Below are 23,760 nucleotides of genomic sequence, written 5' to 3' on the forward strand. Positions count from 1 at the left end.
CCTAGGTAAGGCACTGATATAAGCTAAGACAATAACGTAATGAGCCCACAAAGCACATAAGAGAACTACATAGTTAAACGATGCATAACACGCAAAAGCCTTAGCATACTCAGCTAACCAGGAGGAGCCCGAGCTCATAAGATATTATAGACAGAATGCTGTGAAGACTAAACTGCTGGGACACGTTCCATGGGAGACGGGTATCCCAACATTAGTAGGGTGAGGAAATACAAATAAGGAAAAGAGAAACCTTTACTGAACAAGCGTTAATCACAGCGCATCAGCATAACACATTATAAAAGTCGTGTCTCAGCCTGTGTGCACTGGGAGATACACTTGAACTGCCAAACTGTGAGTGTCGCTCACCTGGGAACACTTGTGGTATGAACCCTGGCAGTGGCAACAGGAAGTGTCTAGGTGTGCTGTCATGCCTCCTCCCTCCCAGCTGGGCGAATGGCAGTGCAGCAAAGGACTTTTTGCTGTGCTCCCACAGCAATAGGAGGTGGTGCCTACAAGCAGCGCTGGGGGGGGGGGGGGGGGGGGGGGGGGCCCGGGCCCTAACCATGTGGCACCAGGTAAGTGCCAAACCTCAATCTCCCCTCGGCATCCTCTATGGTTGGCAAATTTTCCTTGATCTGCCGGGGTTGCTGGATTAAAGAGATTTAAGTTTATATCTCTTGGGAGGTGCCAGGAGGATGATGAGGAAAAGATAATGAGTTTAGGTTCTTTTGCAGGGGTAGTGACAGTATGTGAATGCTCAGACGGACATTCTCTATTAACCTTACTGGGCTGCCGTGTTTGCAACTTTTGTGTGCTAATAAAACTATTACTGTAAAACTCCATTGGTCCGGCACCATCAGGAACCCAGAAGTGCTCTGGGCAGCCGGACCATTGGAGCTGCTCTGCCCCCGGCTTCCCCGATTCAGCCGCTGCTGAAACTGACCAGTGGCTGAATCGGGGAAGCTGGGGGCAGAGCAGCTGGAGTGCTGCCGGTAGGTCCCGTAGCGCTGCCCCTCAGCGCTGTGGGACCAACCCGACAGCACCCCAGCTGTCCCCGATTCAGCCGCTGCTGAAACTGACCAGCGGCTGACTCCGGGAAGCCCGAGGCAGAGCTGCTCTGCCCCGGGCTTCCCAGAATTAGCCGCCGATCAGTTTCGGCGGCGGCTGACTTGGGGATGCCTGGGGCAGAGCAGCTGGGGTGCTGTCGGGTTGGTCTGGTAGCTCCACCCCTTGGCGCTACTGGACCAACCCAGCAGCACCCCAGCTGCTCTGCTGCAGGCATCCCGATTCAGCTGCTGCTGAAACTGGCCAGCAGCGGCTGAATCGGGGACGCCTGGGGCAGAGCCGGACTATCGGAAGAGGGGGCTATGAGGGGTTTTGGGTGGCATCCCACCCACACACCCTAGACCCCTCATAGCCCCCCCTTCCGATAGTCCGGCATATCTGATAATCCGGCACCCCCTGGGTCCTAAAAGTGCCGGATTATCTGAAGTTTAATGTACTAATGCAGAGGGTTTTTCCTAAGTGAGAGTATGATGCAACCATGTACATCAGATTTCCCAACTGACCAGTCATTTTAGTACTATTGGACTTGATCTTGTAACAAGAACCTACCGAATCTCAGTGTGTCAACTGGGTATTCTTAAGTAATCAATATAAGTAATACACAACCACCGTATCAGACAAGAGTGCATGTGAGACACAGACACAGCTAGTAAAAATCTATGATAAAGATCTCACCTCAAGTGACACACACATGGATAACCACTGGAAGAACCACCAGATTACTTTTCATAAGGATACAATTTTCTCACAGAGTTTATGGATTCCATGACTGACTGACTTTGGTGAATTCTTCCACTTCAGTTCCAGTAGCTGGTAATCAATTCTTGATGGCGGGACTTGGATTGATAGTCTCCCCCTCCTCTCCAATATTTTAAATAAAAGTCAGGGATAGTTACAAGCTTCCACAAATTTTTGTTTATTGCCCATGATCTGCCATTGACTCTTACTTCAAAGACCCATGACAAAATCTTAACCTTACTTATTATATTCAAAAGTCTTCTTTCTCTGGATTACTCCCAATATCCAACATTATCCTTCATTAGCTCTTACCTCTAGTAGCAGTAGTGTTTCCTGCTCTGTCCACTCTCTTCCAGCACTGGCTCCTTTACTCTGTAAGGGAAGAAAAGTCGCGATTCCTTATATTTGCAGAGAACTACTCTGACACAAAGCATTTCTTGTAAAAGCAGCACGAGAGTGCTTTAGTCCACTACCACAGCCTATCAGTCACTCTTCACAGCAATCTGCTGTAGTTGAGCATATAGCTGCTTACTGTACGCAGCTGTCCAGTCTGTAAGAATCACACTACCGTGTTTCAAGAGACACAAAAGGAGAGTAAAGTATGTTTAACTACAACAACACTTCCATAGTAGACAGGTTGGACTGTACTAGGTGTATAGTGGATACAGTAATGTGAAGTTTGAAAGACTGGAGCAATAGATTCTTACCAGGAAAGCCATAATCAAAAAGATATGAAAATACCTCGAGTGAAAAAAAGACTCTCAAAGGATAACTGAAAAGGAAATATAAGCTCTCTGGATGAGTATTTAGCATAGAATCACTGCTCAGCTTACTGTGTCTAAAACACAATTTGGGAGTTGCTTACAAGTTTCCTTGAACTACAGAATTCTTGGAGAGGATTCTATTATCAATTTCAGTGCATATAAACACCCCATTATAGGTGTAAAAGTTTCCCTCATAAGGAGCAGTGTACCATCTTCTTATGAGGGTAGGTTAATGTCCACTGAAGCACCTGGCATTGCCCACTGTCAGAATACAGGATGCTGGTCTAGATGGACCATTAGTCTGACCCAGTATGGCTGTTCTTATAGGTGTATGTAGTTCTGGATAAGACACCACCTTGTAATGTGTAATTAGTGTCAATAACACATCCTCTCTCCAGATAACTGCTCTGAGTACATATCACTAACCCATGCAGCACACAAAATTGTCAGCCATCAGACACACAATTCTGAGATAAGTTGGTGTGAGGACTTGAAAAGAAATTGTGTACACACAAAAGGAAATCACTTTCTGAAAAATAACCCACAAAGTCTTAAATGTATAATTTTTATATTTGTTTAAGAATTATCAAAGAGCACCAAGAGCAGAGGTGGGCAATAATTTTTGCAGGGGGCCACTTAATGAACTATGCTATGTGGTCATGGGCTGGTTCCCCTCTTCTCCCCCCTAGGAGAGGTAGGGACTAGGGCAGAAGGGGCGGAGCTAGGGACTAACCTTTCTCCCTGAGTTGTCTGGGGCCAGAGGCTTTGACTTAAAAACACAGCAAAGGGCTCACGGCTCTGCCGCTATCATATTGCCTGACAGCCGCCCCAGGTTGCTGCAGTTATTTAAAGGACTCCTGGCTCTGGCCCCTGCTGGGATAGCACCGCAACTGAGAGCCGTGAGCCATTTAAATAGGATCCAGCTGCTTGACCCACCGCTTGGAAATGCAGTGACATGGGCAGCAGGATATAAATAGAAAGTGGCCAGATGCAGTCTGTGGGCTGGATCCAAGCATTAGGTGGGCTAGATTCGGCCCCTGGGCCACATCTTGTCTAGCCCTGACCTAGAGAAAAGGACAGGGACTCTCACTAAATGAGCGAATCCATCGAAAACAAGCACATAAATCGCATTATGAAACGTGGCATGGGCTGAATACCAATTTCTAGTAGTTCCCCTCCAATGGCAGTCTCAACAACAGTGAGATATCTTCAGTAATAATCCTCAAACCCTTTTGAGATAACGCATCCTGCTCTTATGGAATCCACATCCAAGTGTGGCTCAGAGGAGAACCCTGAATGGGTCCCGAGTGAATATATGGCACAGGCAGCAAATAAATGACACAGGGTTTCTAGGATACCTAAGATGGGGATATTAAATTTAGATTGATGCAAATTGCCCAATTAATTATTCGATTAGTTGATAAGGACACCTCCGCCTTTGAAGTGTAGTAACAGCTCCAGGGCTGTTGCTACACTTCAAAGGAGAAAGTGCTGGCCCTGTGCTCCCCATGGCATTTCAAAGCAGCAGCACCGCATGGAACTCAGGATCCCCAGCTGGCCCCCAAGCTCCACGCAGCACCACCACTTTGAAACGCCACAGGAAGCCCAGCCTCAGGCTCCATGCAGCGCTTCAAAGCAGCAGCGCCTCGTGGAGCCTGGGGTCAGCAGTGGAGTCCCCAGCTGACTCTGGGCTCCATGCAGCGCTGCCGCTTTGAAACGCCAGGTGGAGCCTCATGCTTGGCTTCCAGTGGTGTTTGAAAGCAGCAGTGTCACCTGGAGCTCAGGGTCTGGCCCCAGGCTCCATGTGGAGCTGCTGCTTTGAAGCACCCCATTCTCTTCCCCCCCAGCCCTTTGCTGCCTCTTTCTTACAGAGGCAGCAAGGGGGAAGTGGGGAAGCAAACAGTCGACCAGAGTGTCAACTATCCAATAAGAATCGGCTTATTTGATAGTCAACTAGTCCTTCTCAGCCCTACCTAAGAGTACTGCCAGATACCTGCTCTCTAAGCAGACAGAAAGGTCGAGGGAGAAGACAGTGTGAAATCCTACAGGTGGCCACAGAAGCATGGCAATGTTGTGTTACAGCTTTGAATCAGTTTGTGACATGCCGCGATGATGGTATGTCAGAACACTGCTTCATGACTTGCCTCAGAGAGAACCACTCTGTGCTGAGGAATTGACATGCCAGTGCTGTACGAATGAGGAATGCTGCCCCATGTAAATCGAGAAAATAGAACAATCTATAAAAAATTGACTAGAACAATTTCCTCCCAACTGCCTTAGAAATCTATTTTTTAAGTATTCAGCTTGCTGCATGTGATCCCTATGATGAGGAGGCTCTACCAATTTCACAGCCATGAAAAATCTGTCCCGGACCATGAAATAAGCCCTTCCCCTTGAAATCTGATCTCCCCCATGCTGCTGGGAGTGCCCCTGCCAGGGACTCCTAGACGCTAGTCTAATCTGGGGAGGAATAGGAGTTGTACTTTCCTTGCATGGATGCTCTCTGTGGGGATATCAGACCCACTTCCAGAGTCAATGCAGAAGTGAGCGTGATACACCTTCACTTCTGTGCTGCAGCAGCTCCAAAGCTGGTCTCAGGGCACCCAGTTTACCCACAGGGCCACACTGGATGCTCACAGAAGCCTGAGGGAGATCAGACTCACCATCTCTGGGAACCTCATCTACCTGCAGCCCAGTCCTGGAGCTTCCGGCAGCTAGGAGAGGTACTCAGAGATGAGTCTGATCTCCCCTCAAAGAGGCTATGCAAGGGAAAAGCAAGTCCTGTCCCTCCTGAACCAGCTAAAATGGGGGTGCTCTTGGCAGCATGGGGAGGTCAGACTCACCTTCAGTTACAGGAAGCTCTGTGGCTGCTGCTTTCATATCCCAGCTTTGAAGAAAGCACAGAAATGAGGGTGACTATTCCACAGTCCCATGACCCTTCCATGATCCCTTTTTGGGTTGGGAATCCCATGGTTAGAACACCATACATTTTCATATGTAAACATCTGAAATAGTGAAATTGACCAATCAAAAAACCCTCTGGCCATGAAACTGACCAAGACAGACTGTGAATTTGGTAGAGTCCGACTGATGAGGTAGGAATTCCCAGAACGCTTGGGGAGGGACAATGCAGATGAGCTTATGGGAATGTAAGGATTGTTGATTAAGTTTCTGGCATTTGGCACAACTACAAAGGAGCCACAATTTAAAATATTGTCCAGGCGGAAGACACACAGGACAATGATGTGGGAACAGCAACATCCCACTGAATAATTATGAAATGACTAAAGTCTGTGAAAGGAAGCTCAAGAAAACCAAAGGGAAAGGAAAATCCAAGCAACTTTACCTTTGCCAAGGTCTTCTTCGAGTAAATATCTGTGCGAAGTCCAAAGTTCTGCAGGTCAGTAGGCTTTTCTTTGTTTTTCTCAGGAAAACTCAACATCTGCTGGGCAGCAGGAACCTAAGAACAAAAACAAAACAAAAAGGGCAAAATAAAAATAGAGGAGAGAAATTAAGGAAGTGATTTGCTACCACCCCATCCCAACAGCTCAGACTGAACAAAAGAATGAATTAGCAACCAGATGAACCTATGCAGGCATGCACTAAACTAGCATTCTCCCCAACTCACTGTTACTCAAACACACACCAAACTAGCAAATGTGGGTTTGGAGTGTTGCAACTATAGGTGCAACATTACTCTACAGAATGATGGAGAGATGGAAAATGCGGTACAAGCAGAATCTTACTGAGATTGAAGGAGGTGCATGGAGAGAAGGATGCATTTTTCCAGAAAATGCATGAGTTAGCTATCCTATTCAGGTAACACATAGCTGTAGCCACAAAAACAGACAGGTTAGAACTATATTAAGCTATCCTCAACTACAGGTTCCACTATTTTTATCTGAGTAAGCGTGCATGCATGCATGCAGTGGTAGCACCTGTAAGGTTTACCTGAGGAGCTCGGAGATGGAGAGGCATAAGTCCAGAGGGGGTATCAGCAAGCACATTGAAGTGAGGAGTAGGAGGAGGGCCCATTGCCATGGGACGGCTTTCCGGATCCACTTGGTAGTTAACCAGCCCCCACTGCTCCAGAAAGGCATGCACTCTGGGGAACAACATTACATAATTAAAGTCTAAGGTAAAAACCCTCAAGCACATCTGAAGCTGCAGAAAAGATAACAGGGAGAAAGTTCAAGTGTGGAACTGTAACAAGTTTGCTGCTAATCAAACACATGCAGGTTGTGAGCGGCCCTATAGTAGCCTACAATTCTCCATCAACACAGACACAGAAATATAACACATAGCATTCATTCTCCACACACACTTCACAATCCCACTTCTTTGCATTTAACAAAAAGAGTGGACAGACAACTTCAATTATGGGCTATGGGAAACCATGTCATACAATTCAGAAAACAGATATCAAGTTAGACCCACTGATATGCAAACTATTTTGGAGGATGGGGGAGTGGGATGGGCAAGGAGTAGAGTGGGTGAACTGTGATGTATTCCATACTATGAATCAGTTACCTTCCACCATCTGCATTTGGGTGATTGTGCATCAGTGAGGCTGTATATATGGAGTATAACATGCTTTGGAATCTCTTGAATGAAAAACGCCATTTAAAAAAAAGTATCACAACACAGATGTAAGTTGTACACTTGGAAAACCATTGGAAACATTCTAAAAACTGCATGGTAGAAGCTGCCTATCATTGTATTAGTTTATATGCAATCTCCTGCTGCTCTCTGAGCCGAGCTCACAGTATTTACCTGGCACTGTTCTATTTACTGTAAATAAGGGTATTACAAAATGTAGCATTCACAACACAGGGAAATGGAGATTTGCAAATACAAACATAATTGATAAACCCAGGCTATAAGTCTTCCACTTCATTATGCAGGAAGTGTAACTTACAGCTTTGCTTGGATGAAATGTATTTTTACAGCTAAGGTTAGTGGCTGAAAAATATTTAAGATTTTACCTCATTACAGCACATACATCTCCAGTCAGGTTCCTTCTGCAGGCAGTGCTGGTCAAGTACTCCTGAGGGTTTAAGCGATATGTATCAATCATGAAGTTACGGTAAGCCAGGTATCTGGAAAGAGAAGGCAGTTCACAGACATTTGAAATTCTACACTTGTACATAGTATTTGTCATTTCAAATTCTAATAATTCCTAAACTATCTCCATGTTAGCCTCAATCTTTCAATATATACAACATACAATTGTGTGCCTGATATTCAGTTCAAGGACTAGGGATGTCAGTGTACAGCCATGAAAACGATTAACCAATAAACCTGGACGTATCCATTAATGTTTATGACTACACTCCCCTGCCGCCTCCCACAGAGGCGAAAGGGGGGGCCCAAGTGGGAGCGGGTGCTTGGGAGGAGCTGGCTTAGGAATACCATTCCATTCTGACAGTGAAGCAGAAGTCTTACAGGATTTTCTTTTTACTCCAAGTGAACTTTGCAACTAAGCAATCAATATAAAGCACAAGATGTTTGTGTGCATTTCTTTTTCATACAATTTGTTTATGTGCCATCATCTGATCCACTCCCTCTACATTTTATATTTGTATTTATTTTGACTGAAATCAGAGACCGCATCTTTCTCTGTGTTGTCTAAGTGTCAACTAGTCTTTATGGGTATGTCTACACTACCACCCTAGTTCGAACTAGGGTAGTTAATGTAGTCAATCGAAGTTGCAAATGAAGCCTGGGATTTAAATATCCCGGGCTTCATTTGAATCTTGCTGGGCACCGCCATTTTTAAATCCCCGGTAGTTCGGACTCCGTGCCCGCGGCTACACGCGGCACAGAGTAGGTAGTTCGAATTAGGCTTTCTAATTCGAACTATCGTTACACCTTGTTCCATTTGAGCAAATGAGGGCTCAAAAGTGGCCGGAATCATTAACAGTTCATTGACATTTTGTTGGGATCCAGGGGCAGGTAGATTTTGGGCCAATAACTTAAACACTTGAGATGCCTTAAGAATTCACAAGGCTACAAAGGTCCATCATACATTGTTCTCTCTCTTCCCTTATCAGTCTGCTAGCATGGCTGTAGTTTGGGCACTATATAACCAGGCACCAGCAGCTGAAATGGCATTCCATTTTAGGAATGCTTTAGAGACAGTAGGCTGCAGAGGGAAACTGAGCAGAGTAACTCTTTTGTGCATCAAATATGAAAGCATGTTACACCTGGAAGAGCAACAAAGGAATACTTGCTAGGATGCTACCTTGTTTCTGCAGCACTTCCACGTATAACAATAACGGAACTGAAAAAAGCAAGACAAAAAGACAAGGGGAAAATGTATACAAAATGTAAGAAAAAGAAAAAGCGACAAGGAGTCCTGTGGCACACGCATGCACCTGACGAAGTGGGTCTTTGCCCACGAAAACTTATACTCTAATACAATCTGTTAGTCTATAAGGTGCCACAGTACTCCTTGTCACTTTTGCAGATCCAGACTAACATGGCTACCCCTCTGATAAGAAAAAGAAAAGGTGCATAAGAACAGAGAGGAGGAGAACAAGAGAAGAAGAATGAAGATGTAGAAAGGAAGACAAATATTCACTATGAACCTTACACTGGTGCCCAGATCATCTTTCCCACTAAGGACTGTTGAACAGCTACTTACATTTCTGGAGTCTTGGACTTGTTTTTCCCGTTGAAGAACTCTGGAAGAGCCCGGCGTTCAATTACATGAATGCTGCAAGGAAGTATGATGAGCAACAGGATTACTGAAGAAAACTTGCAAAATTCAGCTGCTGCCAGGTTGAATTCACCTTCAAGAACTTTCATCCACCTGTAACCTGCACACCTAAAGTGCTAACTTTAAAACAAATTCTGTTGTAGACATCCAAATATCCCAACACAGCATGTAGAAATATTCTCTCTAATTACTTAAAAACGACAAGGAGTCCTGTGTAGGGATGTAAGTGACTAGTTGACTATGCAACAAGCATATGCTTATCGGGTAGTCAAGTAGTGACTCAAAAAGCTGGCTGTCCCCCCCAGCCCTGAATCCAGGGGGAGGGAGGAGACAAAGGGGAGACAGAGGTGTTGCAGGGGGACCAGGCGCGAGCCATGAAGCAGCTAATTTCCGACTTGTGCTCAGTCCCAGACACTGTGTCTCTGCTTTTTAAATGTATTAAGAGCTGCTGGGCTCTTAATACATTTAGGAGGCAGAGGTGCAGCAGGGGGGACGGTACGAGCTGTGAATCAGCTGATTTCCAGCTCACTCTCAGTCCCAGATGCTGCGCCTTTGCTTTTTAAAAGGATTAAAAGAGCCATAAGTGGTGATGATATCGTTTGTTGATTTGTTACTTTAAAAAAAATACAAAGCAAATTGATTCTAAGACATTTCAACTTTAGGGTAATTCCACTTCCAGAATTCTCTCACCATAAAGCTAGCTGGTTTATTTTGTGCAACCCATACAAAATAAAAAGAGTATGAAAAAGGCTATGAAATGTAACATGCAAATACAGATTCATATTTGTAAAAAAGCAAGCTTGTCAGAGAAAAATTTATATGAACCTTCATTTTTCAAATAGTTTTTCCAGGGTTATGTGTACAAAAGCAGTAAGGAATACTCAGTATTCCGGATATAATCTTTTTGCCATCAATTTAACTATGCAATAGCTTTTTTGTTTCAAATTATAATAAAAATGCCAGCCCCCATTTTGCAAAAGCAGCTTAACATGGCATGGTAATGAGAGATCCCCTCCATAAAATTACTTGAATAAGCTCATAAAATGGCAACTCTTGTTTATGAAGTTCAGAAATTTAGACATAGCTTCTTTGGAGGGTGGAGCAGTGGTGTACAGGGAAGGAGAAATAACACTTCTTGTGTATCAAATTTTTCTTCAGATATTTTACTAGTGTGCATTATTTGCATTAAGCAGTATACAATGATATCAGTCAGGATGAGGCCTTGTCATGCCAGTGCTAGTCAAACACATACAGAAAAGTTCTTTCTTTTAGAGGGAGCCAAACGATTCTAGCCTTAGAATGGACTTTTCCCACAAGAATTTACAAAATATTTAAGATAGTGTCTGACGTGCTTAAGATGCTCCAGATCATACAATTCTTTGCCAGAAAGTTGTTAGATCAGATTATTTATGACTGGACATGTCACAGCAGCACACTTTCAATGTGAAAGTGTAACAGTGACCAATTTGTTCTCATTCTCAAGTATCTCAGTGGTACTGCACCAGTAGCGTTACCATAAGATCATAGGAACATAAAATGGCCATACTGGGTGAGACCAAAGGTCCACCTAGCCCAGTGTCCTGTCTGCCAACAGTGGCCAATAGCAGATGACCCAGAGGGAGGGAACACAACAGGTAATCATCACATGATCCCTCTTCTGTCATCCATTTCCAGACAAACAGAGGCTAGGGACACCATTCCTACCCATCCTGGCTAGTAGCCATTGATGGACCTAACCTCCATGTTCTGGGAAGGTACAAGTATGTGCTATCCAATTTTTCAGACAGTAACACCTATTCCTGAGAAGAACCCCAGAGTTCGCAGAGTGTCAAGTATCAGAGGGGTAGCCGTGTTAGTCTGAATCTGCAAAAGCGACGAGGAGTCCTGTGGCACCTTATAGACTAACTGAAGTGTAGGAGCATAAGCTTTCGTGGGCAAAGACCCACTTCGTCAGATGCATGTAGTGGAAATTTCCAGAGGCAGGAATAAATATGCAGGCCAGGATCAGGCTGGAGATGACCAGGTGGATCCAATCAAGGAGGATGAGGCCCACTTCTAGCAGCTGATCTGGAGGTGTGAATTCCAAGAGAATAGAAGCTGCTTTTGTAGTTAGCAAGCCATTCACAGTCTTTGTTTAATCCAGAGTTGATTGTGTCAAACTTAAAGATGAACTGTAGCTCAGCAGTTTCTCTTTGAAGTCTGGTCCTGAAGTTTTTTTGCTGCAGGATGGCTACTTTTAGATCTGCAATTGTGTGTCCAGGCAGATTGAAGTGTTCCCCTACAGGTTTTTGTATGTTGCCATTCCTAATATCAGATTTGTGTCCATTGATTCTTTTACGTAGGGACTGTCCTGTTTGGCCGATGTATATAGCAGTGGGGCATTGTTGGCACATGATGGCATATATTACGTTGGTGGATGTGCAGGAGAATGTACCAGTGACAGTATGGCTGATCTGGTTAGGTCCTGTGATGGTGTTGCTGGTGTATATATGTGGGCAGAGTTGGCACCGAGGTTTGTTGCAAGGATTGGTTCCTGAGTTCGAGTTCGAGTTATTATGGTGCGGTGTGTAGTTGCTGGCTACACACCGCACCATAATAACTCGAACTCGAACTCAGGAACCAATCCTTGCAACAAACCTCGGTGCCAACTCTGCCCACATATATACACCAGCAACACCATCACAGGACCTAACCAGATCAGCCATACTGTCACTGGTACATTCTCCTGCACATCCACCAACGTAATATATGCCATCATGTGCCAACAATGCCCCACTGCTATATACATCGGCCAAACAGGACAGTCCCTACGTAAAAGAATCAATGGACACAAATCTGATATTAGGAATGGCAACATACAAAAACTTGTAGGGGAACACTTCAATCTGCCTGGACACACAATTGCAGATCTAAAAGTAGCCATCCTGCAGCAAAAAAACTTCAGGACCAGACTTCAAAGAGAAACTGCTGAGCTACAGTTCATCTTTAAGTTTGACACAATCAACTCTGGATTAAACAAAGACTGTGAATGGCTTGCTAACTACAAAAGCAGCTTCTATTCTCTTGGAATTCACACCTCCAGATCAGCTGCTAGAAGTGGGCCTCATCCTCCTTGATTGGATCCACCTGGTCATCTCCAGCCTGATCCTGGCCTGCATATTTATTCCTGCCTCTGGAAATTTCCACTACATGCATCTGACGAAGTGGGTCTTTGCCCACGAAAGCTTATGCTCCTACACTTCAGTTAGTCTATAAGGTGCCACAGGACTCCTCGTCGCTTTTGCAGAGTTCGCAGAGACTATAAAAACTCAATGTCATTGCTTTCAATCTGGGTTACTATTCTGCTGTGACGCTTATTATAGCCCTAAATCCGTCAGCCTGGTGAAGTAATAGTCATAGGAAATATTAACGTCTAAAACACATTGAGCTTTCCTTCCTGTCAACTTGTTGCTGTCTAGATGTCACACCTCCCTCGTGGTGTCCGTTAAGTATCATGTTAGCATTACTGTTCTAATAAGCAGTTTCGTATGGGTTCATGGAAATGCAACACCAACTTTCTGCCAGCCATGCTGCACAAACTGATTTAGCTGCCTGTTAGGGCCCATTAGGATTATTATTGTTGCTGCTATGAACAGACTGATCTTAAATCCTCTTAGGAGACAACCTGCAAGTGAAGTATGAGGATTTTGCCTGAAAGCCTCCAGCATAATGGTACCTTGATCCTGAATGAGGTGGTACAATAATACAATATGGTGTCTCTCTCTGGATTCCAGAGTACTTAAGCTCTACCAATCTTTTTAATGTATTTATCCTCACAACAACATTGCGAGGTATGACAGTATTCTTTTATCCTCCTATGTAGGCATAGAGACCCAAAACAGAAAACTTAACACAAGACTCAGGCTACTGCCCTAACCACTACATCTCTTCCAAATAATAATGAAAGATGACAATTAAGAGAAGACATGTGACAAATAGGGTCATTTCCTGAGCATTTGTATAGATTAGAATCAGCATCAGCTTAGAACTTCAACGAAGGAGCCATCAATGTCGTAACACAAAAGCGGCAGACAGGAAAGAAGGCTTCCCTTCAAATGAGGGTCTCCTCAATAACATAATAAGGCCTGGATTTCCACACAGTGGCTATGTCTAGACTGCAGGCTTCTTTCGAAAGAGCCTCTTTCGAAAGATCGCGTCTAGACTGCAGGCGGATCTTTCGAAAGAGAAATCCGCTTTTTCGAAAGAGAGCACCCAGCGAGTCTGGATGCTCTCTTTCGAAGACGGCCTCTTTACATTGAAGAACGCCTTCTTTCGAAAGAGGAACTTTCGAAAGAAGGCGTTCTTCCTCGTAAATTGAGGTTTACCGCCATCGAAAGAAAAGCCGCGTTCTTTCGAAATAATTTCGAAAGAACGCGGCTTGAGTCTGGACGCAGGGGAAGTTTTTTCGGGAAAAGGCTACTTTTCCCGAAAAAACCCCTGAGGCTGGACACGGCCAGTGGAAAGTGCATAGATATAGTTACTCTTCCACTCCCAACACGCACCCATTTCCTGCATGTGCAGGTCTACGAGGGTTGGTTAGTTCACCTAGATAGGTAATGGATGAGCAGGGAAGGTTATGGGAAAATCTGGAACTCATTAAAGTAAGTCTAAGAAACAATAGTCAAGGCAAGGCATACTGAAGACCGCTTTTGCACAAGCTTCTACCCCTCATTTCTAATCAACAACAGGCCCTGCAAGACTAAGAGCTAAGAACTTCTAATCTCATTAAGATGCATTTTGCAATGTGGATAGTGGTCAACAAAAGGCTAGACCTAAACTAAACTCATTTTCTGCTTGTAAGTCAGCAGAAGTCAGCCCAAGTATTTAAGCAGTGAAATGGGGTCAGTAATGCTCTGAATCCTCTCCCCACATTTTGTTCTTACCAATTGTAGTCAAACCATGATGCATAGCTTGGAATAATGATGTGGTTGGTCTGTTCTGTGACATTGTCTTCACCTGGGTCAATGGACCGACTCTGATCACCTTTGTTGGGATCTTCATCTTCCTGCATCAAGAGAAACACAGTAAAAGCATTAAAAATGGCGGGGGTGTAGCATGAACAAAGACTTGTCTACACAGTGATCTAGTGCACCACTAACCACTGTGTGAATCTATAGTGTATTAACTGGCTGTGTGCCCTCTGCTGCTGTGCTGCATTTCAAAGCATGCTATGGAACTTTCAGTATGCTGTAGCAAAGTCCACACGCCTAGGGATGTTAAATTTAGAGTACTCTTGCTACATTTCAAAGGTTGAAGTGCCATGAGGAGCATCGGGTGAGTGGGGGACTCAAGTAGTCCCCCGCTGGCCCCATGCTCCCTGCTTTTGAAATGAACAAGAGCCCTGCCCTTGCTACATTTCAAAGGCAGAAGCAGTGCCAGTCCCCCACTGCGCCCCTGCCTGCTGTGGGGCACCAGCTTTTAAGCTGGCTCCCCCGCACCTCCTGCCTCTCTCTGATAGAGGCGGCGGCGAGGGGGTCATGTAACTAGTCTAATATCCGTGACTAGTCTGACTAGTCACTAATATCCCTATATATACCTAGTTAATGTTCCCTGGCAATAAGCATTGTATATACAGCATCCTAATCAGAAACATTCAAGTCCCTTGATAGGCTGTGCTGGGCACTATTGTGCTGGGGGAATATTTGCAAGTGGTTAGCAAGACTCAGAGTCCAATGGACCACCGTGGAGAAATGGTCAAGAAAAGGAAATAAGAAAGTAGCATTCTTCATCCTGCCCTAACCCATGAAACACCACTCTCAGTCAGCCACCAAGTTGGCAGAGGAGCCTTCTGACTGCTAATGCTGCTCATCCATGTGCAAGATATGATTCTGAGCAGATCAAAAATGACTACAAGGTTCAGAGTCAGGGTGAAGGAGTGGGGAGTGCAAATGGTGTTCAGTCACGGGGAGAGGCCCAGGCAGAAATGGCTACATTCTGGAAGTATGCACAAGGTTGTGCAGATGGTGTTACGAAGAGGGCTTCAGCTTCCTTGACTATGGGACCCTGTTCTGAGCAGGACTGCTGAAAATAAATGAAAAACACAAAACAAAATATCCCCACCCAAACCTGGCCTGGTCCAGGATACTGGAAGCTGTGCTGTGTTGAGAGAGGCTGTTGAGGCTTTTTAAGGGGAGATTAATGGGATGTGGAAGCAGTGTTTAAGAAGGAAAACTGAGCTGAATGGGTTGAAAAAAAACCCAACTTAACAGCTGGAGGAAGCAGCCCTCATTAAAAAGGCATGTGAGAATGAGTACTGTGTCAGTATGGGCTTTTGTGCACTGGTGGGGGTGTGGAGGGGATGGGGGTGAGGTTGGGGCTTATCTAACTAGATGATTTACCCAGTGTTGCTCAAGTCCTTAACTCACTTTTTGTTTTTGGAAAAGAAAATGAAAATATAGATGCTCCATTTAATTCACTGCTCTGGGGTGGGACTGGGGATGAGGGTTTCAGTATGCAGGCTGCCCTGGGGAGAGACGACTACCCCAGTCCTCTCTCACCACAAGTCCTTGGGGCCAGGTGAAAAGTGCCTCTCCCCTGCGCTCCCCAGCCACAGTGAGGAATACAGCAAACTGTGCACTTTCCCTTTACTCCCTGACAAAGGGTAAGAGCCTGAAATGTTCCCATATGAACTGAGGGGAGCTTCAGCCTTCCCTAACAGGTCCCTGGGACTGGGAGGCTTAGGGCTACGACAGTCCTGAATGTGGGGGACAAGCCACTGCCAGCTCCTTTCATCGTCCTGGTGTGTCGGTCTCTTTTCTGTATGGTTTTCTGAGAAGCAATCCCATTACAGGCACATCCCATTTTCCTGGCACAACCAAACCCTGACCTTGCTTTAAGTTAGGATAAGAGGAAGCTGCTCACCAAATTTGGTGGTCCTAGCTTTTACCATTTAGGAGGCGTTCTCGCACAGACAGAAATATATAGCAGATTTTAAGTCATAACTGATTATAATCTGGATAGATGGTGTACACAGCTACAGCCATGACAATACTAGGGATGCTATAGCAACATACCTATAGCATTGAACTCCCATTGGCTACGTCTACACTGGCCCCAAATTCCGGAAAAGGGATGCAAAGCAGGTAAGTCAGAATAGGGAAATCCGCGGGGGATTTAAATATCCTACTTTCAGGTAGGAATAAGAGATCCTCCAGAAAAGGGCTTTATTCCGGAGGATCGCGCCAGTCTAGACGCTTTTTTCCGGCTTTTCCCCAAGCCGGAAAAAAGCAGCGGACATGTTTATTTAAATCCGGCGGGGGATATTTAAATCCCCCGCGGATTTCCCTATTCTGACTTACCTGCTTTGCATCCCTTTTCCGGAATTTGGGGCCAGTGTAGACGTAGCCTTCGTGTTTAAGTCTTCAGGACCAAGACATCTCAGGTTTTTAACAGTCTAACCAGGCTGAAGTTTCCTCAGATTACATGTAACTTGTGTTAAAAGTAGGTAGTAACCTTATAATTCTAGACTCCTACAAAGAATCTATTTATTCTTATACACAATTTAGGAGCAAGTTACAGTTTGAGCTCTTGAAGGTTATTCCCTACTAAACTTTTCTAACTCAACAGCTGCTGTTACCTTTCCTCCTGTAGCCACTGTCTCCTCATCCTGCTCATCTGCAAGGGAAAGAGCAAAGAGAACTGAAGTCCAATAAAATGCAGCTGGATTACCTGCAACCCTTTGTACAACACAATCATTTAACTGGACAGGATTCTGTTTATTTTAGGTGGGTGTAAGAGACACAAGAAAAAGGAACATGGACAGTGCATCACTAAAGCAAAATCTCTTCTTCATGTACACACTGAGATGCCAAAGAGAAAAAGGATAAGAGCAAAACAAGAATTATTAAACCTCCCTCAATGCCTGGGAATTGACAATTATTGATTGATTGGCCTAAATTCAGGGGTAGTCAAAAGGCAGACTGCGAGACAAATCTAGACCACCACATGCTTGTGAAGGGACTTTTCAAAATCTTTTTATTTATTTATCGTTGTTATTGCTATGTGAAAAATGTTTCTCTGGAGTCTGGAGCTTAGCTATACCTTTACAAAGAAATGTGGACCCTGACAAAAAATAACTGACAAGTCCTGGCCTGGCCCCTTATATGTACACCAGAATGTATGAGAGTCATTTAGGTCTCTAATGCCTAGAGCCTAGCCGTGCTTAGGTATGGCCCCCAATAAAATCAGTCTGGGTTCCAGTACATGAAAAGAAGGGGTCCTGAAAAGGCAAGTGTTTTCCCCTACATACCAGGCTTAGCAAGAGTGTAGAGGATGTCTACTAGTGTAGATCTACGCTACAGGACAAAGTCGAGTTAAGATACGCAACTTCAGCTACATACATGAATAGCGTTAATTGTGTAGATGAAGTGAATTGCGTAGATGAAGTGAAAATAGCTTAATTTGGCTTCTGGCACCATCTACACAGCAGGAAGCCCAAGGAAGAACATACTTCCTTCGACTTCCCTTACTCCTTATGAAAATAGGGTTACAGGAGTTGACCAAGTCCTCCAGCTCGCCATTATTTCAAAATAATCGCCTGCTGTGTAGATGTGTGCTTTGTTACTTCGGAAGAATGCCAGTTATTCCGAAATAATGCAGCTGTGTAGACTTGGCCCTAGTGAGCAGCTTCAAGCGAAAAAACTGACAACTTCTATCACACAAATCTTCATTAGAAGATAGAATGCAAGTGACAAATGGAGACTCCACCGTATAAGAACATCTAAAAATGTCAAGTATTGTTTCACCAACATTTTTCTTTTTTAAATATTACAAACTTTGAACTTACAACCTTGCAAACGGATCCATTATATGAGACAATGACCAAGAAGAATTAAAAATACATATATAAATGTGTTTTGTTTTTACCTAGGTCTGCTACTGTTCCTCCTTTCACTGGCGTGTTTTCACTGTCTTTCTTTGGGTTCACTGTGGAAATAAACAAGATTGAAAATGTGACATTTGTGCCCTCCATCAAGATTCAATCCTCACAAGCACACAATGTTCCCTAGTAACCATACCTGACTCACCTAGCAAACTAGCTTGCTTTTGTTTTATTGAAGAGAAAAAGTCCAACCCCAAAACATTACCCAAGACAGTCTGACCTCTCTATGCTGTGGGTGAAGTTTACTGTGGGAGCACAGTGCGCAGTATTCAATCTAAACCACCAACACAACTACGATCCACATCCCAAATCACAGGAATTGATCTACTGTACTTCAGGTTAAAAAATAATTAAAATCAATGAACTGACAGCCAAATGAACTACACACATGGAAGAGAACAATAGTCTGTGAAGTCCAGTATCCTACCTACTTGTTTTTGGAGGAAGAAAATAATCTCAAATCAACATCTCTGAGGTAGATTTCCAAAGCTATAAATGACACTTGGGGGCCTAATTCATAAAGCTACAAGCCTACCCGCTTCTCACTGCTATACTTAACCAATTGCCCAAGAGGGATTTTGCAATGTCCATAGGAGACAGTGTAGTCCATTAAATAGGATAATGATAAGACTCAGAACTGGGTTCTATTTCTGGCTTTGTCACTAACCTGCTGTGTTACCATAGGCAAGTTACCTCTCTACAAGTGTAAGAGCTGCAGCAATATTGGGCCAGACATGGTCCATCTTGCCCAGTCTTCAAAAGTGGTCTGTACCAGAGCTTCAGTGGACTCTATCAGAGGCAGCAAGCGGGGGAGGAAAGCAGGAGCAGGTGCTTGGGGGAGCCACCTTAAAAGCCGGCTCTACCCAGCACCATCCCTGCAGTGCCATCTGCCCCACCCACACTCTGCTACATAGGTGGTGGGGGCAGGGGAGGCTGCCTGAGGCAGCCTCTGCCCGCTGCAGGTCCAGGATTGCCACAGGAAGGGAAGCAGCCCTGCGGAGTAGCCTGTCTGCGAGCCCTGTGGACAAGGGCTGCCGCCGCAATCAGAAATTGTTCTGGCAGCAGCTCCCCACTGAGACGCCCCCCCACCTCCCACTGACGGGGACTGCCGGATCCAGCGCGAGCTGGGACTGAGCAAGCCTGGCTACCCCCACACAACTCTGCAGCTTAAATGTAGTAAGAGCTGGACAGGCAGGCAGCCCAGCTCCTACTACATTTAAACTACAGAGCCACAACAGGGAAAGCTCCCGGATTCGGCATGAGCCAGGACTGAGGCTTCCTCACTTATTGACGAATTCTATCAACTACACAATTAGGTAATTACTTGCTTCCTAACATCACTAGTCACTGCCTATTAATTTTACCGTGTGACCCGTTTGTTTTCGTATCATGAAAATATTGGTTCCCAGCTGGTTTTGTAATGGTGTTGAGATGTAGTCCACATGTTCATTCCACTTCAGGTGCGCACGTGCCCAGTGCCCTGGAGAGATTTCCCCCTCACAGGTACCTCTGGAGCTGGTGCAGTCACCCTCTGCTACTTTATGTTTCTGTGCGATGGTGTAAAGGGCCAAGTTGGCCCTCAGTCCCCTCAGTTCTTTTTTACTGGGAAATCTCCAATTAGAGAAGAAGAAGGGTAGATCACAGATGTGTGATACATCTCAAACAACAAGAGTTACAGAATAGGCGAATAAATGTTTTTTTCTACGAGTGATTTCCACAAGTCCATCATACTTACGGTACCACACAGTTAGCTCAATTCAGAGGTGGGGTCAGAAGCCACCTGAATAATGTCTGAAGGACTATATATCTTAGCCAGCATCATCTCCGGACTGTTGCAGGATGACACGAGAGGCAAAAATATGCACAAAAGACCAAGTTGCAGCTCTACAAATGTCTAGAAGAAAGACTGAAGAGGCTAAGAGAGCTAGTACTCTACATGGTGGAGATACACTGGCCATCTCATAGCATAAATGTATGGAAAAGGAGATGCACAACAAAATTCTCTGGAAAGAGAATGGGCCTTTCATTCTGTTTGTAACGGCCATGAATTGATGTGAAGATAATCTAAATTAGGGACGGGCAGTAATTTTTAATAGGGGCCACTGTAAGAACTTGGTAAATGGTCAAGGGCTGCACTGTTCCATGATATTAATTGAGAAGGTGCAGGATCTGGGTGCTCAGGCTAGGAGACTGGGTGCATTAGGGGGTCTGGGAAGGAGTTTGGGCGAAGAAGGAAGTTGTGACCTGGGGCAGGGGATTGGGGTGCACGGTCTGGGAGAGAGTACTGGTGCGAGGGGTGCGTATGGGGGTTTCCAGATCAAGCTCTGGCCAGGAAGTGCTCACTTAGGCAGTTCCCAGACAGCAGGTACCTCACGCAGCCCGCCCCAGCTGGTTAAAGGGTCATGTGCTGTTCTGAGTGCCGCAAGTGAGGGAGGCTTTGCACACTGTGTCCAGAAAATATAGCATCTGCTGTTGTGTTTACTTTTCAAAAAACCCAGTTGCAGCTAACACCTTGTGTGAGAATACTTTACCATTTTTGGGAAGCACTACTTCCTCTATGTTCGGTACAGGAGTTGGGTCTTCCATATCCTTGGTAAGATCTTCCTGCTCATCCTCTTCTTTCTGACCACGCCTTTTCCCATACAGTCCTGCTTGTCTAAAATAGAGAAGACAATACGTCCTCTGCAAGTGACAGCCTGAAGCTGTAGCGATACCATATTTCTCAAGACCCCACTACATTTCTGAAGAGGATTGGGTCAGGAAGATACTCTAAGGTGCTGCAGGAAGTGGTCTTGGCAACTTAGGATATGGCAGCTTACTCCTCAAGTTGATATTAAAGGATTGTATTAGCACGGGGCTATTGTGTAACTCCCATGTCCTGACCACATTTCAGCCCAGAAAAATGTTCTGACCATTTATATTCCTCAAATGGAATATTTATAGTTTCAAATGGATAGTGCTCTTAATTCCCGTTCTGCCTTGCAATGTTGATGTAACACCTGCATTTCAGATAATCTGAGGTATTAAAAATAGTACAATGGTGGGCCACGTGTTAGTACAATCTTAGGTTAGTGACCCATTTATACATTTTTTTAAAAAGTCTGTAACAGGCGCTGATGTTTAGAGATGTTACTATAAAGTTATGTAATGAACTATTTGCTGTCCCTAACTAAAGGCATTACATCTAAAAATGCTTAAAGAATACTACAAAGAATTTTTAAAAAATTGGACTTGGAATATGTCTCAATTCTTCTGATTTTGTCAGAGGAATGTGAGCTCTTATACCACAGTCAGTGTGGATGTGTGTTAAATGTTCATTAATCATTCAAGTTAAATAGGAGTAGCCAAAAAAAATCCCTTCTCCTCTTAATTGCCCAAGTTTAAATCTCTTGCTTCTTACCATTTCACTAGCTCATTATTCAGAGTTTTAGTTTAAACGAGACCTGATCTAATGCATCCAATGTAATTAACAGAAAAATGAAAACAAAATCCACACAAATCAAAACCTTTACCTTCTAAAACCCCTTTTGGTCCTTTTTTTTAATATGTAAAAGCAACATTGAAGAGAAAATCCCAATAAAAATAATTTCCAGATCACTAATAATCAGTAAGGAATGGTCTGCATTAGGAAGGTCGTACCAAAGTAGCTACCAGAATTAAAAATTCTCTCTAGTCATCCAGGTGCAAAGTCCTCATTAGGGATGTCATAGTGTAACTGTATAAACGGTTAACTGTCACAGTTACACACAGGCCCTCCATATCCCCCTGCTGACTCTGTATCAAAGCGGGCTGGAGAGAGGGGGGAGCTGGTGCTCATGGGGAGTCAGTTTTAAAAACTGGCGCCCTGCGCATGCCAGCTCCCATGGAGCCACCTCCCTTCCCCCTTGTATGTAAACGTGTACTCACTGAAAATTATCAAAATAAACACATTTTAACATCCCTACTCCTCATTGTAAATGTCTAAAAAATTTTAAACATTAAATAACTTAAATTGGTTCAATTTAAATCAGTAATTTACAAGCATAAACTAAAATGATGTAACCAAGCTTAAAATTTTATACATGTATCTATCTACAAGAGGGATTTACTCCTGCATTCCTAGATTAATCTAATTGCATCAGGAATACTTTTCTAGTATGGACAAATCCTAAATCTAACTTAATGATCTCTGCCTCTCAACGGTGGAGTTCTAATGGTTTAGAATAAATTATTGCACCAGACTTTCATCCATATGCCTGCAACACATTCCCTTTACATGATCAAAGAAATTAAACGTACAATGTTAAAAATTCATACAATCCAATTGTAAACACATGGTTACATTAACAACAGTCTGATATGGGGAGCAAATGGAGGAATCCGACTGTTTTCAAAAGCCCTCTCTGCTTTTGTTTCAGCCTGGGCAATGTTCATTTCCAGTTGTCTGATCCTGATACTCACCCTTTCTTTCCAGTCTTTTTCCTCGATTCTACTGGAGTAGGAGGAGGAGAAGGTGAATGCTTTCTTTTCCTGGTACTTGCTGCTGCTTTCCTGTCTCTTCTCTCAGGGCTACGAACAGGCTGTTAGAAAAGTGAAGTTGTCAGTCAGTAGCAATTACCACAGCTCTTTAAAACTAAGAAAATTGAAGACCTTTCCTAATATGCCCTGCACCTGCATGCCAAAAGTAAAACACTTTCCAACAGCACTTCACAAGCAACCAAGTTCAGCTCCAGAATACCCACATCACAATGTGAAAAGTGACCTGTACCATTTTTACACCTAACCTTTAACTGCTGGCATGGCTGTGTGCCACAGAAATGGGCTTTTAAAACACAGGAGAGTCTAAAAGCAAACCTCAGACTTGTCTGAAGCACTCTGCCCACTCACAATGAGGAACATTTGCATTTAATCTTGAACTCTGAATAACTGTTAAGAATAGCTAGTATTTTTCAGTGTTTTCCCTAGTTACACTGACATGGTGGGGAGGGTTAGTGGTCTCAACATGTACTTCAGGCAAAAGAAATAAGAAGCAATTTAAGATCTTAACTTTCATATTAATTTAAACCCAATTTAAGACTGCAGGAGAAAAAGTAAAATAGGCCCCATACTTATTTTTGGAGAAAAAAAGATATACTTTGTTGTGTCAAAGGGAAATACCAAGTGTATCCATTTTCCAGAAGGGTGTGGTATAATTGCATTTATATGTGATCTTTTTATCATTAACTCTTGAGAAATTAGCACCTAATTTAGTAGCTTTGATTCCCAAAAAGTCTGACATACATGGCAGTAACGATCATAACTAATGCTGCTAAATCAAGTCACCCACCAACAGAGAAACACCATACCTCTTCATTCTTCATAGAGATTCGCTGGCGAAAACTCACTGGCTTCTTGTTCTCATCCACCTCATAATCCTCTTCATTCATCCATTCGTTGAATATATCTGTGTCCAGAATCCATCTGGCATGAACCTAACAGCAAATCCAACAAATACTGATGTCAATAAGTAAAGTCTCACTCATGCCAATATTTCTACACTAGCTTTACACTTGAACACAAGCCTCCATGAACAA

The 23,760-nt window shown here is 44.0% G+C and overlaps 1 protein-coding gene across 4 annotated transcripts in view; it reads right to left on the reverse strand.

The window, feature by feature from the left end:
• Nucleotides 1–23,760, reverse strand: part of SMARCC1 (SWI/SNF related BAF chromatin remodeling complex subunit C1) — a 142,234-nt gene that overhangs the window by 85,350 nt on the left and 33,124 nt on the right. For 2 of the 4 annotated variants that reach the window (XM_075923022.1, XM_075923023.1), the window contains 12 exons: nt 23,533–23,658; nt 22,649–22,767; nt 20,740–20,864; nt 18,193–18,252; nt 16,904–16,941; nt 14,211–14,332; nt 9,214–9,285; nt 8,812–8,850; nt 7,553–7,666; nt 6,519–6,672; nt 5,914–6,027; nt 2,116–2,175 (listed from right to left, as the gene is read on the reverse strand). In XM_075923022.1, coding sequence (XP_075779137.1) covers nt 2,116–2,175; nt 5,914–6,027; nt 6,519–6,672; nt 7,553–7,666; nt 8,812–8,850; nt 9,214–9,285; nt 14,211–14,332; nt 16,904–16,941; nt 18,193–18,252; nt 20,740–20,864; nt 22,649–22,767; nt 23,533–23,658 — 1,143 coding nt within the window. The remainder of the gene's footprint in view (nt 1–2,115; nt 2,176–5,913; nt 6,028–6,518; nt 6,673–7,552; nt 7,667–8,811; nt 8,851–9,213; nt 9,286–14,210; nt 14,333–16,903; nt 16,942–18,192; nt 18,253–20,739; nt 20,865–22,648; nt 22,768–23,532; nt 23,659–23,760) is intronic. The other 2 variants (XM_075923025.1, XM_075923024.1) reach the window with 1 other exon arrangement.

This window comes from Pelodiscus sinensis, chromosome 2 (assembly GCF_049634645.1).
Source record: "Pelodiscus sinensis isolate JC-2024 chromosome 2, ASM4963464v1, whole genome shotgun sequence".
In the NCBI taxonomy this organism is placed as follows: domain Eukaryota; kingdom Metazoa; phylum Chordata; order Testudines; family Trionychidae; genus Pelodiscus; species Pelodiscus sinensis.